General features: G+C 43.7%; 1 protein-coding gene across 3 annotated transcripts in view; it reads right to left on the bottom strand.

Moving 5' to 3' along the window:
- Nucleotides 1–481: 481 nt before the first annotated feature.
- STX1A (syntaxin 1A) overlaps nt 482–15,256 on the bottom strand; it is a 130,748-nt gene continuing 115,973 nt past the window's right edge. Inside the window, exons 6-10 of one of the 3 annotated variants that reach the window (XM_075263901.1) lie at nt 15,147–15,255; nt 8,508–8,581; nt 4,473–4,610; nt 1,974–2,084; nt 482–1,603 (exon numbers count right to left, since the gene is read on the bottom strand). In XM_075263901.1, the coding sequence (XP_075120002.1) occupies nt 1,526–1,603; nt 1,974–2,084; nt 4,473–4,610; nt 8,508–8,581; nt 15,147–15,255 (510 nt within the window). In that variant the 3' untranslated portion in view covers nt 482–1,525. Of the gene's footprint in view, nt 1,604–1,973; nt 2,704–4,472; nt 4,611–8,507; nt 8,582–15,146; nt 15,256 lie in introns of those variants that run through there. The other 2 variants (XM_075263903.1, XM_075263902.1) reach the window with 2 other exon arrangements.

The raw sequence follows: 15,256 nt of genomic DNA, 5'->3' as shown, positions 1-15,256 counted from the left end.
ACACACGGAGTATTCTGGCTCGTCATTTGGTACGTAGACGCCGCGGGAGGATTTGCGAGCCGTATACGCTCCCATTGTTTTCAATGGGAGCCGGTACCGTACACGCCGCGCTATTTTGCGGCCGCCGCAAAATCACGGCTGCAAAATAGCGCCGCGTGTACGGTACCAGCTCCCATTGAAAACAATGGGAGCATATACGGCCCGCAAATCCTCCCGCGGCATCTACGTACCAAATGACGAGCCAGAATACTCCGTGTGAACCCGGCCTAAGACGAGTTCACAGGAGCTGCAGTCGGACTGGTTATATGTCTGATTTATGGCCTTATTCTTTGGTCCTAACATGGTTGTGTGAAAGGGCCCTAAAAGAGATGTATCCAGATAACTGTCAGATCCTCTTTTTTGCTGAATATCTATCAATGGAGAATCAGTAACCTGTTGAGTTCGTTGACGGCTGGAACAAGAAGAAAGATACGGCCAAATGTTCCCAAACTCACATCATTTATTAAATGCCACAGAAGGGCTGCAGACAAAATACACCAGGAAGATATAACACCGAATATAAAAACTCTCCTCACAAAGCATGCTGGTGATTAATCCCTTCACAGCTGGGAAAAGTACCAAAATTTTCCCAGCTCTAAAAGGGGTTAACTCCCGACTGGTGCAAGCCTTAAGGCACCTCAGGGCTTGGTTTATCATCATCAACTGAAGGGATGGTTCTGCCCTGGCCCACCGTAACATCTGCACAGCTTCCAGTACACAGGAGTGTCCTCACACATCGATTTGTCTGCATATGTGGTTTAGAGAGACATATACACACACAGGTGGACACCTTGCTCACACGGTTACAAAAGGAAATGTATGCACATGATACAAAAATGGGTATGTGCCCCTCTCCTGGAGAGGTGTTGATAAAGGGCGAGGATCACACAAAACATATTCCAACCTTAAAATGTTTAACCAAACACTGAACCCCTGTCATGCAAAGGGGAGGCCAACATGGTCTGTCCCAGCGCGCTGTCCCAAGTTATTTTTTGTTCAGAGGGGGAGGAATGTGGTGGAAATAAAATTGGCTATGCTTGGCACTTAGGCCCAACACTGGTGTCTAGTTGGCTGTGGTAGAGACAGATCCTTCTCCAAACCCAAAAGGCATCTGGTGGGCATGGGGGGACAGAATATAAAGGCAGCACAGGAAATCTAACCCTATATTGATCCCTAAAAGCACCAAACCGGATCCACCATTGCTGGAGAATGCTCTTCATGGAAGGAAGAAGCACGGGCATCGCTTTGCATCCAATTCCAAGTCATTGGTCTGGCTTTTAAAACCCCTTCCTCCCCCTCCCGCAGCAAACAGTCTCTCCCTGGGTACGTGCGCTGGGTTTCACACAGGGTAGTCATGCAGAGGGGCTCTCCTCTTGGGAAGCGTGTTTTCGCTGTCAGTCCCCCACCTTCAGGTGCGGCTTGCACTGATAACCGCATATTTCCTGTTATGTCCAGAACATGCAATCTGTGGCTGCTGTTCTGTTCTCTATCCAAATATTCCTCCAAATGTAGATGCAATGACAATCCCAAGCACCACACAGCAGATGATGATCATGATCTTCTTCTACAAGAGACAGAATAGAAGTGGTCAGTAAGTGTTCCTCACCACGTTGTAGGATGCCAAGGCATCTTTACAACAATAAAACATGCTAAAATGGGTTTTCAACATGTTAAATGACACATTGATATTATGCTATAAAAGTCAAGGCACCAAGTGAGTTAACAGTGAGAGTTAAAATTAAATGGACACTGTAGTAACACATGTACCACCATTACCAGTAGTAGTAGCCACCAGTATATAACATAAGCCACAACCTTTGCACGTATCCATCACATGCTGATACCACTGATGCCCAAAAGACCTACTGACTAATAGTGGGACATTTCTAGATGCGACTCTACAGCCAAGAATATGACTATGACGTTCTACTTACCCTCCTGGCTTTACTCTGGTACTTGACGGCTTTTTTGGTGTCAGAGACGGCTCTTTCCACATAATCCACCGAATGTTCCACGTTATACTCTATGCGGTCAATCATCTCTCCCTGATGGTGTGTAGAAAGAAGGGGGCAGGGAAAAGGAGAAACAGAAGAGGCCAAAAAGAAGGAGCCAGAGAAGTTCGGAAGACATCAAGAGAGAGAAAGTAACACAGAGAAGTTGGAGAAATACAAAAAAGCGACATACAAGATCAGACACATGCAAGTGGCCATAGCCATGTATATGGCAAGAGAGGAAGCATGCATTATCGGTTAGTACGAGAATGAAATTTATATCGAAGACATGGTTTACAAAGAAGGAAAAGACCGACCACGGAGAAAATAGAAGATTTAAAGCACAATCCAGTAAAAAAATAAAAATAAAGCAGACACAAATAAAAAAAGGTCATACAAACATTCAAATGACCATAAGTGATGGACATGGAAAACACAATGCAGAAAAGATGTACGAAAGTCCACAAGAGACATGTCCAAGACAATAGTAATAGAAGACCACAGTGTGAAGATAGAGAAAGTAGAAAGTGATACAGGAAGAGTGAGCAAGGGATAACAGAAGAGGGCCAGAAAAAGAGTTACTTAATACTTTGCTGTTAAATCTTCATCACTTGCATGTTACCTGTTCTTCTGTGGCTGACTTTCAGCCCCACTTGCTCCTTTCAGCTTTAACCTGTATTGAGGCAACAATATAAGTGAGTTCATTATCCAATATAACAAGATTATGCCAAAGAATAAAAAATGGGACTGAAAGGCCAGATAGGAAGCAAAACACGGAAAGCAGGACAAGATCTCCACTCACAAGCAATCTGCTATTTAGTATGGGCTCGTAACAGACGATGGACACCATATATGTGATCTGTGTAACACGGATCCTGGATATGGCCGTATGCATCCCGTATGTATCATGACTAAAACTTGAAGTTCTTAAGTCTTTGTTCACTCTACCGTGGTCTCTCTTTGTAACAGAAGCTACAACACTCTCTTGGTCCATTGTGTCATGGCTACCACCAGAGCTCACCAGATCTTATTGTATTTCTAGTCAAAATGATGGTCAGAAGGAGCAATGTCTCTCATGATGGAGAGACAGTAAAGGGTCTTATTAGACTATGCCTGCCCTGCTAAGAATTCTGGGTAAGAAATATGCAAATAAGACCTCACTGGTGAAAAATAGAAATTTGCTTCTAACACCACCTTTTGGAAAATATCTCCCTATAGATGAATACTTGGTTTGGTAAATACAGGGGTTTCTGCCAAGACTTTAATGCAACATCGATCCTATATCATATTATAGTAAAGGAAGAATATGGGGAGGTTTATTAGTATATTTCAGCACACTTTTTTTTTATTCATTGTAGGCTTTATTCACACTGCCACTGGAAGTTTGGAGTTTTTGGGTATGACAGACAGATTAGAGTTGTGCTGCCATTCTTTTCATCACCACTGCCGACACAGTGTGGGGAAACCAACCTTACAGCAGCCCATATAGGCTGAGGCCCCACCCTCTGGAAAAGCAGCTTTTTTTTTGCAGATTTTGCTGCGGTTTTTTGAGCCAAATTCAGGAGTGGATTGAGCAGAAGGCAGAAGTGTAAAAGCTTCCTATAGATTCCCTATTCCTTCTGTAGCCACTCTTGGCTTTGGCTCAAAAAAAATTAAGCAAAATCCGCGATAAAAAAAAAGCTGCGTTTCCACAATATAGGGCCTCAGCCTTAAAGAGGACCCTTCACGTTCTCATGGCACATGCGGTGTAATACACCGCAAGAAAGCTGACAGTGCGCTGAATTCAGACTGTCACAAACACCATTCTGACACTGAAGAGCTATGGTAACAGCACCGATAGCTCTTCAGCGGGGGCACAGAATGGGAAAGCCGATGGTGTACTGAATTCAGTACACTATCGGCTTTCTAGCAGTATATTACACCGCATGTGCCCTGAGGATGTGAAAGGTCCTCTTTAAGCCCATTTATATATTGTGAATTGAGCAGAAAGCATGCAAACAATATAAACTAGGCACACCTACAGTAGCTGAATTTTGAGTTGCCATGAAAACAGGACACATAGGCACAGTAGTTACAAAGCTGAGAGTCACATAGGTACAAAAACAAACACTACAAAACACAACATATAAACAGCTTGCACCTACCAGCTGAGCGCTCATCCCACATGCAGCATGGGAAGTAAAGACAGGAGGGAGGGTGAGAAACCCAATGCCCAAGTGCAAATTGTTGACCAGAGCACCTCCATTTTATGTGTATATATATATATATACCCAATAAATGCAACATCGATCCTATATCATATTATAGTAAAGGAAGAATATGGGGAGGTTTATTAGTATATTTCAGCACACTTTTTTTTTATTTTACAGTTGAGGTATTCAGCCATGAGCTGCCCCTCTTGACCATGATACAGATTAAAAATGACCATGGCAATTTACGCACCTGGCTCTCTACAAGCATTGCCATGTCCATGAACATGTCGTGCAGCTCTCGAATGCTGTTCTCCAGCTTGATGATTTCACTATGCCGAGTCTCTATCTCATTCAGAGCTTGTTTAGTAATGTTAGAGTCCATGATGATCTAAAAAGAGATACGAGAACTCTATTATTTTACAGGAACCACAAACCTGGGGCTGTGGAAATGCAGAAGGTCTAGAAAAAGGCAGGGGCGACGTCTTGTAGCTGGCTACAAGAGGTGGTGATAATGCACAGTGTAGTCTTAAGCAGCCATCTTTTCTTTGTAGTGGGATCATACTGCAGGTATACTGTATAATTGTACAAAGTTTTGGCCTTTCAGGATTTTTGTTCTGAGGAGTTGTCAATGAGCTATCCCCTGGACACTGTGGTCTGATGACAGGGGCGTAACTACCGGGGTAGCAGTGGTAGCGGCTGCTATGGGGCCTGGCGACAGCCTCTAGTTCTGCGTTTTTTATGTTTTTTTTTAATATACCGTTACTGGCTGGAGTAACTCCAGCCGGTAACAGGCCCTATTTACTTACTGATCCAGGCTCCTGCTCACAGCCGCCTGCGCTGCTCCTTCTGCGGAGGCCACTGTGACCAGGAGCCAGGATTGGTAAGTGAGTCCGTGAGCCCCACAAACTCTATTATTATACTCGGGAGTGTTTTCAGACCCCAAGTATAATGATCGGAGGACCAGGGGAGGTGATGGAACATAAAAAAACAGTGTTACTTCTGACCCCCGCCGCTACTATGAAGCCTGCCTTCTGCAGCGGGTATTGGACTGGTGCCGCCATTCCCCCTACAAGCAGTGGGTCTCCCTGGAGGGCTCCTTTTCGAGTCTTCCTCTCCATCTTCTCCCCTGGATGGACCATGTTCGCCCCTCTCCTCTGAGCTCTCACCCCACCATTGGGCCCACCCTTAAGGTGTGCAGGGCGCTCTTCCAGAAGGACAGCCTTTCTCCTTCCCCGTCTCCATTGCTCCCTATAATGGGTAACCCTGCCTTCCCGACTGGGCTTGCCTCTGGTCCGTTCAAACTCTGGAGAGAGTCGGGCATGCAGAGAGCCCTGCACTTCCGTTCTGGGGGTGCTTGGCTTTCTCACGGAGACCTCCTTGCTGCCCCGAATCTTCCCCCCCTTAGGCCCCTGGCGAGTATTGCAGCTTTCCCATTTTCTGGCCTCACTGCCTAGCTCTGGTGTTTTTGATAGGCCTCTCACGAGCTTTGAGAAGGCCTGTGTAGGCTCAGGTCTTCTCCGGCACTCTTTGTCTGAATCTTACATGTTGCTGGTCTCCCCCCCTCCGGGCCATAGACCCTCCTTCTTAAGTAAGTGGGAGGTGGATCTTGACCTTTCCCTGTCGGACACGGACTGTGCTAGGGTCTTGGAGCTCGCCCATAAGAGCTCGGTGGCGTGCAAGTTCCAAGGGGCGAGGTACAAGATCCTCACTAGATGGTACCATGTCCCATCCCAGCTGCACAAGTTTTTTCCAGCCTCTTCTCCACTCTGTTGGCGCTGTGGTTCGGAGGAGGGGACGCTCCTTCATATGTTCTGGAGCTGCCCGGTTTTGGGGAATTTCTGGTCCGGAGTTCACCGTCTGATCTCCCAAATCTTTCAAACTACCATACCTAACACCCCGGCCTTCTTTCTGCTGCATCTCTCGGAGACCTCCCTTCAGGCATACCGTAAATCGGTATAAGACACTTGGTTAATGCGGCTAGAGCCTGCATCTCTGCCCTTTGGAAGTCCCCCACTCCCCCCTCGCATTGTCACTGGATTCGTAAAGTGGAGGATATCCAGTCCATGGAGGACCTCACGGCATCTCTTCGTAACACCCACGAGGCTTTCCTTAGGGCCTGGACCCCCTGGATCCTCTTCCAGGGCTCCCGTCCCTACAGGGACATTATGGGTTAGGAGCGTCTCATTGACTGGTAACTTGTTCGTGGTCTGAGCCCGGGGTCCCCCCTCTTCTTCGCTTTTTTCTTTTTTTTTTCTTTCTCTCCTTTTTCTGCCTCTTTGCTTGTTTTTCTTTCCTTTCTCTCCTCCCCTGCTTTTCTAGTCCCCTCCACTCCCTCTTCCCTACCTTGCATGTTTGGACAGCCGTCTGTTTTCTTTATGACATTGGCCCTTTGCTTAACTGCCGGGCCTTACTGGGTTTAGTTGTTTTTTTTTCTTTCTTTTGTGTTTCTGTGTTGTCACACTTTGTTTGCTTTTTCCCTGTTTGTTCGAAGTTTATAAATAAAATTTATAAAAAACAAACAAAAAAACAGTGTTACTTACCTCTCCTGGCTCCAGGCAGGCTTCAGGCCTACTTGTGTGACGTCCCTGATGTCACATGAAGGGGGCCTGCGTCCTTATGCGTTGTGACATAGGCCTGGGTCCAGTGACATCCGGTACGTCATTGAAGATGGACGACATCAGCAGGGACTGCACAGGAGCCAGAGAGAGGTAAGAAGCTGTGCTTTTTATGTTTGTATCCTCCCCTGGGTCTCCAATTATTATACTCTGGGATGTGATATATATGAGTATAATAAGTGTTCATGGGTGTCCGCAATGGGGCTTAATACTGTGTGCAGGGGCCACTATGGGAGATAATACTGTGTGCAGGGGCCACTATGGGGGATAATACTGTGTGGAGGGGCCACTATGGGGGATAATATTGTGTGCAGGGGACACTATTGGGCATAATAGTGCGTGCAGAATGGGGGAGTGGGTCGGGGTCATCGGGGGGGGGGGGGGAGGAGGGCAGTCATTTGGGGTCTTTGGTGTCGGATGAGGGGGTGGCCCATGTCAAATATTTGCCATGGGGCCCTGCCATTCCTAGTTACGCCACTGTATGATATCACTATTCTGTGGTAAACAAATCTAGCTTCCTCAGTGGGCCCTCTAGCTGGTTTGGAGTAAGATTGGAAATCACTTTATTAGGGTACTGGGCGGATGCAGTTATATGTACTTGGTGACTTATATAAAATACCTGAGTTATTATTATGATTTCTAGGATGAAGATAATTATGTTATAGTGGTGAAGAATACATACTTGCTAGATTTACATGTATGTATAGGAATGAGATTGCTCAAAACATAATACAATGAATCCCGCGCCTAGGAAAGATATATATATAAGACTTTACTCTTACACAATCACCATACACAACTGATAATATTATACAACAATGTAAACTACTATCAATCTATAGTTCATTTCTACACAACTTGTAGAACTAGAACATTACTTTACATTTAATGGTTCATTTAAATAGAGATGGTGAACTGTATTGCCGGGTTTGGATTCACAGATTTCTCAGTGGGGCTCATAATCCATATTCCCTATCAGTATGCCTTTGGAGTGCAGGAGGAAACCCATCCAAACATGGGAAGAACATACAAACACCATGAAGATATTGGCCTTAGCTCCAACCCAAGTTAACAGTGCTGGTCACTGAGCCTTTCCTGCCTTGTCTGTTGTGCCTTTTCTCTGTTATTTCTACTAGAAATTTATGAATAAATTGACAACTGGGAGTCACTGAATCAGTGTGTAGCTGACACTGTCTGATCAGTGCTGCCTGTGATAAAGGGAGTGGTAACACCCAATTGTCATGTAATTCATAATAACAGAGGAAAGACCTAATGGTGACGCTTGGCTTGACCAATTACAGGCCTCAGTGCTGAGCCCGGGTTGATGACATCATCGAAGAGTGCCAATTGCCACGAGGAGGACAAAAACATGTAACTGAAGGTGAGTATGAACGTATTTTTATTTTTTTCACCTCCTCTTGACCTCCACCTATTATATAATGCTGCAGCCATTTAAGTTCGACCGAGATGAATCTCTGTTTTTTGGGGTTTGAAAAAAAACACAAACAATTTGTATTATTCAGGTGAAACCTAGCTCGGTATGAACCAATTTGCCCATCTCTATTTAGCAATTATTTTAGAGGTGGTAAACTCAGTTTAAAGTGCACATGTTCTTTTTAGGTGAAAAATGCAAGTCTGACCCTGTGTAAACTTCATAAAAGGAAACGTACCCCTGATGAGAAGATGGCTGGGTTTCCACTTTCCAACATGTCCTCCAGCTCTTCACTTGTTGTGGTTCTCCCAGCTGAGTACACATAAAAGAAACACCATGTAAGTATTGTTCATGTCTTCTAATGGTCAATGCTCTGTATGTACAGTCAGTATGTTTACAGAAATATCTACTTGATAAAATGGATGTATATGACATAGTACACAATGGTTGGCTCTGCGAGAAACCCAGGCAACAATATGAGTAAATTGAGGGAGTCAAAGTTAATATGATTATATACTGCACTGGTGTAATAAAGTAACACTACTAGTGGTGATCTGGGTGGCTACTAGATTTATCATGTTGTTATTGATAGGTATTTTACTATATTTTGTTAGACATGTAGCAAATAAAATATACTCTGAATAAAACAAAAGTAAAACACGAAAATAAATAATCATCAATATAGACCAAACTTTAATCATGCAAAGTGATCTGGACCACAGGCCACAAAGCACAGCCAGATGGACGGCCCAGATTGTGGCGGGTGTCATCTGTTACAAGTTAGGACATGTTCTACCTTCTAACTTCTGCCTGCTCATTGCAAATTTCATAAAATAATATTTTTAGATATATTTCAATGTTCTAATTTATGAAATTGTGATTTTTGTATAAAGAGACTTATGTGCATAATAAGACTTATTGAGATGACCATGTCTGTATTGTGTACACAAAAAATAGATTGTTTCCATTGGTATGAATGTCCACAAGGTCTGAGTGGCCCATCGGGGAACCGGTGAATCCCCCGGTGGGCCCCAAGCCCCGACTGTTAAGCCCTCATTGTACTAATGCAGATACATTGGTCAGGGGTCTCCAATCGAGCACCTGACCAATGCATCTGCATTTGCCTCAACACGCACGGGCCCCCATTAGCTGATGCTGAAGCTGCACATAGTGTCCTCCCGATATACAGGAAAAGTATATATCGGAGGGCATGTGTGCAGCTTCAGCATCAGCTATAATGGCTGCTCGTAATCCTCTCACTGACCTGCTGCAGCTATGGCTGCTTTCCTGTGAGGACCTGCTGTGATGCCCGGACTTCCTCCCTCCCCCTCCCCCTCCTCCTCACAGTGAGTCGTCTCTCACATTGGAGCATGTGGGGAAGACTGGAAGCAGTCTGCTGTGATGGTTCACTCTTCTGGAAAATGTGAGTATATTATTTTGGTAAAATCTTTCTATTTAATATGTATATACACTCACCGGCCACTTTATTAGGTACACCTGTCCAACTGCTCGTTAACACTTAATTTCTAATCAGCCAATCACATGGCGGCAACTCAGTGCATTTAGGCATGTAGACATGGTCAAGACAATCTCCTGCAGTTCAAACCGAGCATCAGTATGGGGAAGAAAGGTGATTTGAGTGCCTTTGAACGTGGCATGGTTGTTGGTGCCAGAAGGGCTGGTCTGAGTATTTCAGAAACTGCTGATCTACTGGGATTTTCACGCACAACCATCTCTAGGGTTTACAGAGAATGGTCCGAAAAAGAAAAAACATCCAGTGAGCGGCAGTTCTGTGGGCGGAAATGCGTTGTGGATGCCAGAGGTCAGAGGAGAATGGCCAGAGTGGTTTGAGCTGATAGAAAGGCAACAGTGACTCAAATAGCCACCCGTTACAACCAAGGTAGCCAGAAGAGCATCTCTGAACGCACAGTACGTCGAACTTTGAGGCAGATGGGCTACAGCAGCAGAAGACCACACCGGGTGCCACTCCTTTCAGCTAAGAACAGGAAACTGAGGCTACAATTTGCACAAGCTCATCGAAATTGGACAATTGAAGATTGGAAAAACGTTGCCTGGTCTGATGAGCCTCGATTTCTACTGCGACATTCGGATGGTAGGGTCAGAATTTGGCGTCAACAACATGAAAGCATGGATCCATCCTGCCTTGTATCAACGGTTCAGGCTGGTGGTGGTGGTGTCATGGTGTGGGGAATATTTTCTTGGCACTCTTTGGGCCCCTTGGTACCAATTGAGCATCGTTGCAACGCCAAAGCCTACCTGAGTATTGTTGCTGATCATGTCCATCCCTTTATGACCACAATGTACCCAACATCTGATGGCTACTTTCAGCAGGATAATGTGCCATGTCATAAAGCTGGAATTATCTCAGACTGGTTTCTTGAACATGACAATGAGTTCACTGTACTCCAATGGCCTCCACAGTCACCAGATCTCAATCCAATAGAGCATCTTTGGGATGTGGTGGAACGGGAGATTCGCATCATGGATGTGCAGCCGACAAATCTGCGGCAACTGTGTGATGCCATAATGTCAATATGGACCAAAATCTCTGAGGAATGCTTCCAGCACCTTGTTGAATCTATGCCACGAAGAATTGAGGCAGTTCTGAAGGCAAAAGGGGGTCCAACCCGTTACTAGCATGGTGTACCTAATAAAGTGGCCGGTGAGTGTATGTGTACATTTGTTTAAAGTTTGTGTCTTGTATTTTGTGTGAGTACTATATGTTTGTATACAGGTATGTATATACAGTATACTATAATAATGTGTAGGAGTGAGTGTATGTATATATGTGAGTATATATAGTATTCATACATTCATATAAGTATATATATGACATATATGGTATATGAATGTATATAAATGTATATGTGTGTATATATGCTATAATAATGTATATATGGTATATGTATAAGGCCTGGTTCACATCTGCGTTTGGTAATCCGTTCGGGGAGTCCGCATGGGCCCCCCCCCAAATGAACTTCGAAAGCATTAGCAAGCGGTGTGCAGTGAAAGCATATGGACGCCATAGACTATAATGGAGTCCGTGTGCTTTCCGTGCGGTCTCTGTACGGAACATGCGGACAAGAAAGTAGATCATGAAGTACTTTTCTGTCCGCATGTTCCAGTCTCAGCATCTGCGGTGCGAGGCTCTGGCCCATTCATTTGGGCCTAATCTGAAGCGGGATGCCACGACGAAATGCCTGGCATCTGCGACGGAATATTCACACACCGAGTTCATGTATCTCCATGTGAACTAGCCCTAACGTATTTATTCATCTTTCTAATATTGATGGTCTGTCCTTAGGATAAGCCATCAATATTACATCTGCGATGATACAACAGCCAGGACATCTACAGATCAGAATTTTCCAGGACCGAGCAGCTACAGGTAATAGTAGCATTTCTAGGAGCCATGCTGTTCACTTTCCATAAAAGGTGTAGCAGTACATTTAGGTAGTGCACATGGTATAGTGGGTGAGCAGCATGGCTCCCTACATGTTATTACCTTTAGTCGTCGTGTCTTGGTACCGCCGCTGATCTGCAGGGTCCTGGCGGTGGGCCCCTAGAAACAATTCCACTGGTGGGCCCTAGACACCCCAGTCCGACCCACAATGTCCACATTGCATTGTAAATCTTTTTACGTGTTTTCACATATGTACTACTGGCTTTACTTGTATTTGGATCTGTAACCAAAGTATTGCATACAGATGTGATCCATGTTTTATAAGTCATTTTCGCAGACCCATTGACTGAGTTTTCTCTGTAAATAGTGCAAAAGTAGTAAGTGCTTCCACATTTTCCATACACACCATTGGTCTCCACCAATAGAAGGATGTGTGAATAAACATATACAATTTAATGGGTCCTTGTGGTGTCGATGGGGCACATGGGCAGTACATTAACCAAAAACATTGATCTTTGAGGAAACCCTAAGTAAAGACCTGGATATCAGTTTCTCTGAATATAATCTTGTTATGTGACTGCTTTCTAGTCACAGAGTACCATGGCCCACTGAACAACTAAGCATAGGAAGAGCAAAGGGAACCTGCCAGGTCGATTTAGGACACTAAACCACCCCCAGGCCCTTATGTACCAAGATGTACCAAGATTTAGTGTCCCTGACAGGTAATAAATAAAATACAAATTATACTGAATCTTTTCCTAAAAACTATACATCAATCTGTTCAGTTCCTCCTGTGCTATAAAATCCTGTCTACAGATCTGACCCATTGTTCAATGTGACAGCTTCCTTCGAAGTTCAGCACTAGCTGAATACGCTTTACAGATATATACTATTAATTAGAACAGGATTTCAAATTGAAAAAATAGCAGTTAAAAGGGGCCTATGAACAGAAGAAGATCACAGGGTGTGTTGGAGCCCTCAGAGATGACCTGCATGGAAAGGCTTTTCCCACAAGCGTACCTATATTTAACCGTGTGGACAAAAGCTGTACATGTAACTACAAATTCTTTAAAATGTTTCACTTGTAGAGATTCCTCTCTAAACATCTTAGTGGTGTCAGATTTTAATCTTGTTAGGTTGCTGGATACATCCATGAACACAGGAGTTTTCTATGGCTTGACATTTGTCAAAAGCCAAGCCATAATTTCCCCTCACACAGATACAGGCAGGGATCCGACATACAGTCACAATATGGAAATCATAGATGGGTTTCTGACAAGTCCCAGACCATAGAAAGTTTCTGCATTCATGGTCGTGTCCATTGGCAATTGTTCAAGACCAAAGACTGTCACCACTTTTTTTTTTTAACCGGACACAAAGTCCTGCATGTCCGACTTTGTGTCTGGTTAAAAAAAAAAAAGGTTTCGCCACGGAGAGCAGAAGACGCTCACAGGCGGACACTTTTCACACCCATTCAAATGAATGGGTTTGAAAACTGTCTGCTGCTTTCCCTCTCCTGTTCAGTTTCTCGGGCAGAAAACGGAAACCTGCATAACGGAGACCGGGCGCTGGTGTGAGCCGGCCCTCAGATGGTTAGAGAAAATCTTTAAAAATTTTAAATTTTTGAATGTTATTTCTCTACAACTTTAGGTATTTTTTTTTTGTTCATGGGAAAATGCCTATAAGTGTTGGCTTTACATTGGAAGTGGAAATTGAATAATTCTCACATTTAGCAACAAGCTGTCTATATAATGCCTTGTAGTCCCTTATAGTCCTTATTTAGGGACAGTAGGAAGAGGAGGAAGTTGACAAATTACCATATAACAAACAGTAAGTCTGCCTGTACTATATGCAGGAGGAGGTATAGGTGGAAAAAGTGTGATCACAGTAAAAACAAAGCTGGCGGCAAGCATTGTAAAGATTAGGCCACTCATAACGCTCTGTGACAGAACACTTGTTTTTGCCACTTTTCTTTTTTAATGTAGATAGTGAGCCCCATAAAGGGATCACAATGTACATTTTTTCCCTATCAGTATGTCTTTTGTAGAATGGGAGGAAATCTATGCAAACACGGGGAGAACAAACAAACTCCTTACAGACGTTGTTCCTGGCAGGATTCGAACCCAGGACTTCAGCGCTGCAGTGCTAACCACTGAGCCACCGTGTTGTCCCTTTTTGCCATTTTTCATCTGGTAAGCTTACAAAATAAAAATTCCAAAGTTGCAGGTCCATTTAAACTTTGTTCAGTCCAGACATGTCTGCTTAAAAAATTGACAAGAATCCTTAAATTTCCATTTAGATACCATTTATTGAAACCCAGATGACTGCCACAAGTAGGACATGTCGATTGCTCTTCCTACTTACTTCCAACACAGGATCCAAATCAGCAGCAATGACACCAAGTCAGTTATAGCCCACAGGGTGATGTTCCTATTAGTCTTCTCCTGCCATGGTGTTCTCATGTATTAGCAAATAGGAGACTTCTCATTTCCAATATATATATAATAGGCTAGTCCTGCAAAGCACAGAACAACCTCTGGCAGAACTCAAGGGCATATCCAACCCCAAGAGATATCCCTCTGTCTCCTGTTCTTCCTGTGTCTGTCATGCACTCAGCAGGCTGTCACTATAAATATGAGTTGTGGCAGGGATGATGTCTCCTTCATGAAAATGATCAGACATCTTCTGAGCTGACATGACCTCCTGGAACCTTACAATGTACTAAACCTCTCATCCATGGCTACTTAAATGGATAGAAGTAATCACACATATTCATAGAAAAAATTGTAACCTACCATAAAGGACATTCATTGCCTATCTTTAAGATAGGTGAAAACTGCTTGATTCATAGAAACCCCGCTGAATGCAAGAGCTCTCTGTTATTCCTCCCTGAGGTTTGACTTAGAGTCCTGCAAGCATATTATTGCTGCTTTAAAATCTATGGAGCCAATGGAAAGAGGCAAACTCTATACTCATCTATTGTTGTCAACCCCATAATCAATGAATGAATGAAGCAACCGGGTGCATGCATGTCAACTCCACCATTCAAACTGGAGAACATGGGACTCTTGTTCTGGGTCCCAAAATCATTTATTTATCAGTTATTCTATGTTATTTTGGTTTTCACCTTTACACAATGCTATACCGTACTAGTTGCAATTCACTAAAAACTAACCAGGACACTAGTCCCTTCCTTTTAGGAATTGGTGAAAGTCTCAGAAGTCAGACCCCACCATTCAGGAATTTAGGGTATATCTAAGTAATTTGTCATTATTTCCTATGTAGGGTAACCCCATTAAATGACCATCTTACTAGTCAGCAAAAATTAGGATTTATCTGCAGAATGTAAATGCAATGAGTTCTCTGACAAGTTTAGAGCTTTACAATATTTTACGTGAATATTAAGATCAATATATAAAAATACCACATATAAAATAAACACCAAAAACGTACTGATTTCAAGCTGCCTCTGGATACGGCCTTTGCAGCGTTCACGGTAATCTGACTGAGTGGCATTGTATTCAGACATCACCTCTACAAACTTGCGAGACAATGTTGAGTGC

The sequence above is a fragment of the Leptodactylus fuscus genome, chromosome 2 (genome assembly GCF_031893055.1).
Source record: "Leptodactylus fuscus isolate aLepFus1 chromosome 2, aLepFus1.hap2, whole genome shotgun sequence".
NCBI lineage: Eukaryota > Metazoa > Chordata > Amphibia > Anura > Leptodactylidae > Leptodactylus > Leptodactylus fuscus.
The sequence above is the reverse complement of the archived record's forward strand: the minus strand, read 5'-3'. Positions and strand labels throughout refer to the sequence as shown.